General features: G+C 34.2%; 1 protein-coding gene across 2 annotated transcripts in view; it reads left to right on the top strand.

Moving 5' to 3' along the window:
• Positions 1-1,707, top strand: part of exoc3l2b (exocyst complex component 3-like 2b) — a 40,764-nt gene extending 39,057 nt beyond the window's left edge. For both annotated transcript variants that reach the window (XM_051399633.1, XM_051399631.1), the window contains exon 15: positions 146-1,707. In XM_051399633.1, the coding sequence (XP_051255593.1) occupies positions 146-449 (304 nt within the window). In that variant the 3' untranslated portion in view covers positions 450-1,707. The remainder of the gene's footprint in view (positions 1-145) is intronic.
• Positions 1,708-3,113: the final 1,406 nt, after the last annotated feature.

Here is a 3,113-nt window from a genome sequence, read left to right as displayed (position 1 = left end):
AAACATCAACATTGTTTGTCAGAATACAGAAAGTAGCATCATGGATCACGTTAGCTGGAGAATCTAACGTTAGATATAACAACTTGTTATGATTTATTAAAATATTTAATGTCTCTGTTTCTGTTCATTCCTCCTCTGTGTTCAGGAAGAAGCACGTGTCGGCCATTCTGAACATCCGGGGGATGACTCGGCAGGCGGAGCGGCAAGAGATCCTCAACATCGTCAAAGACATCGAGAGCAGCGATGGCGTGGGCGGCGGCGGCGGGTTGGCCCGGCTGTCCCGGGACCGCGCCCTCTTCTCCGAGGTGCCGGTCACCTCCGAGGTCCACTGCCTGAACGTGGGCCTGAGCCGCATCGCCCTCACCGCCTCGTCCTGCTTCAGCACGCTGCGACCACGGCGACGCAAGACCCGAACGCCGGTGCAGGAAAACCCCGATGACGTTCTGTGAGCGGCGGAGGTCGACAGATCTGGAGATTAAAGACAGAAGATGGAGGGACGATGTGTGAAGACGAGAGACTCACATGAGATCAACTTTTAATCATTTTGACGTTTTGATTTCATGAAAAACTGAGTTCAACTTTTACTTTCTGGGATCCTGATGAAATAATCTGAAAGAGAGAAGTCCTGGTGGACGAAGACAAAACTGGACTGGAAGTCGATGGATTGGTGAACAGTTTGTGCCACATTGATCAAGAATTAATAATCAAATTTATCGAAAACAAGACAAGTTGATGTGAAATCAGAAAAACGCTGTTAGATAATAACAAATTATTAGATATAAAAATGCACTTTTCTCAACAACATTCATTTAAAATAAGATTATTGATGGTGAAATCCTGATCGCAGTGATTTCTGGTAGACTTTGGTTGTATTGAGATCATTTAATAACCATATAAAGGTTAAATATGGAAGTGGATGTCGCACTGAAACCGTCTTTAGTCTTTCCAACAATCACCAGATTAACCCTTTACAGCCACTGGGATCAGATTTAAACTCACATTTCAAACCTCACATTGTTGATTTTCTGCACCTGTGAGTTCAGATGAGGTGTGTTTGTTTTGTTTGCGGGTGCGTTCGGCACAGTTTGACATTTTCCTGCAGGATTTCTGGAGGATCAGTAAAAAGGAAACCAGTTCTCTGGACTGAAGTGCATTATGGGACGCAGACAGCATACAGGAGGACTGAACCACACGAAGATCCTTCTTATAAAAGAGGAGTTTTAGTTTATAATCCCAGAGGCTTTGTGGGAGTTGTAGTTTTATTGTTGCACATTATAGAAGACTGTTAATCAAAGGTACTAGACGATGCTCTGTGTATTTAAAGCAGTGATTATAACTCCAGCTCTTTGGTGTGATGATGTTAATAAACAGAAATATTATTTTTTGCTGATTTAAACTGTTTTTCGACGCAGAGAAATAAAAAGGGAGGGCTCACTCTGCTTATATTTGAGGGACAGAACTACAGATTTCAATTCCCTCAGTTCCACATTTAACGTTTTTATGTTTTTCTAAATTCCTGCTGATCATTTTTTCTGAAAACAATCTGAAACATACAGAAAATATAACGGTGTAGTTACACAATCTGCCCACCGGAGGGCAGCGTCCACACATCCTCAGACATTCTTCTTCTACTCAGTTTGCCGCTGTAAATGTGGACATATGAAATGAATCTTTCTGTACAGCGATCAATAAAACCGATATAAGTTCTCTGACTGTTCTTTGGTCGGTTCCAGAAATCAATAACTCCTGTGGTGGTGTTTAGTTCTGATAAACTTGAATATAATTACAGGTTACGACCTAATAAATAATAATTATAATATACAATAATCTTTTGTTGAGGTAATTTACTTGAACTTTGATCAGATTTTTACTCTCTGTATAAACTTTGAGCCTGAAGTGTTAGTTCAAGTTTAAAACATATTTGATTTGAATATAGAAGTAACTCAAGGTTTTATTGTTTTTATTTTATAAGGGTAAATTAAGTTAATTGTTAATAGGATTCAGTTGATTAAAGTCTCATATGCAGCATTTTTCCAAACGTATTTAAAAAGTGTGAATTTATCTGATTAAAGTCACTTAAATTCATCTTTACACAAATGTTACCACTTAAGTTTAAATTTTATTAAATACATATTATTAAATTATTACATTTTCTGTGAAAACAGCGGACGAACGTATTACGTGCCGTATTCATACTTTATTGATTATCAAAATGGCAGCCAATTAGTTATCTGTGGTTTTTATGTGATAAACATCAAATTTTTACACTTTGGGGGAATTATTTGGATGCAGATTTGGACAAATGATGGTTAATAAACTGAAATAAAAACAAACATTTTGAAATCCATAATAATGCTTATATTTTTAATGATATTTTAACATAAAGAAAATTAGTCAGTGAAACAAACTGGAATTATATCACCAATAATTTAAATACTGAACACATTTAAGTTCACTCAAAACAAGTGAGTTACTTCAACAATTTCTTTGTGAGTTGAGTTTAATTAATGTGGAGGGTTAATTTATGTAAACTAATTTATTTTATTAAGATGTTGTCAGGTTTTACACTGTAAAAATAACATAAGAGATAAGATAACATAAGTTCATTAAAGTAAAAAAACTGTTGAAACTAACAATAAATGTTAAAAAAAAACATTGATAAAGCAGCTTTAGTCATTAAGTGAAACTGACTTAATTGTGTAAAATATCCAGTAAAAAGTTATTAATGAGGATCTTTTCTGTAACAAAAGTTAGTGTCACTTAAAATGACTAATAAAAGCTGATTTATTAAGAATCTTTATTTAACCTACAAAATGTAGTTTGTGTTACTTAAAGTTTCGATGTGTAATAATTTAACTAACTTAACTTGTTTATAGTGTAATAATGTTCTTTAATGTATTAGTACGTTTATGTAAAAAAAGACATTTAAATTACTTTATTCAGATACATTTTGTTAACACATTTTTAATTTTACCTTCACAATAAATTAGTTGCTTCTACTCAAATCAAATAATTTTTCAGGAGTTAATAAATTTAAGAAGATCGTTTTCAGTTTGAGTTGAAATAATAAAAATAAATAATTATAATAAAAATAAAATAATAAAAACTCAGAG

The sequence above is a fragment of the Dicentrarchus labrax genome, unplaced genomic scaffold, assembly GCF_905237075.1.
Source record: "Dicentrarchus labrax unplaced genomic scaffold, dlabrax2021, whole genome shotgun sequence".
Taxonomy (NCBI): domain Eukaryota; kingdom Metazoa; phylum Chordata; class Actinopteri; family Moronidae; genus Dicentrarchus; species Dicentrarchus labrax.
The sequence above is the reverse complement of the archived record's forward strand: the minus strand, read 5'-3'. Positions and strand labels throughout refer to the sequence as shown.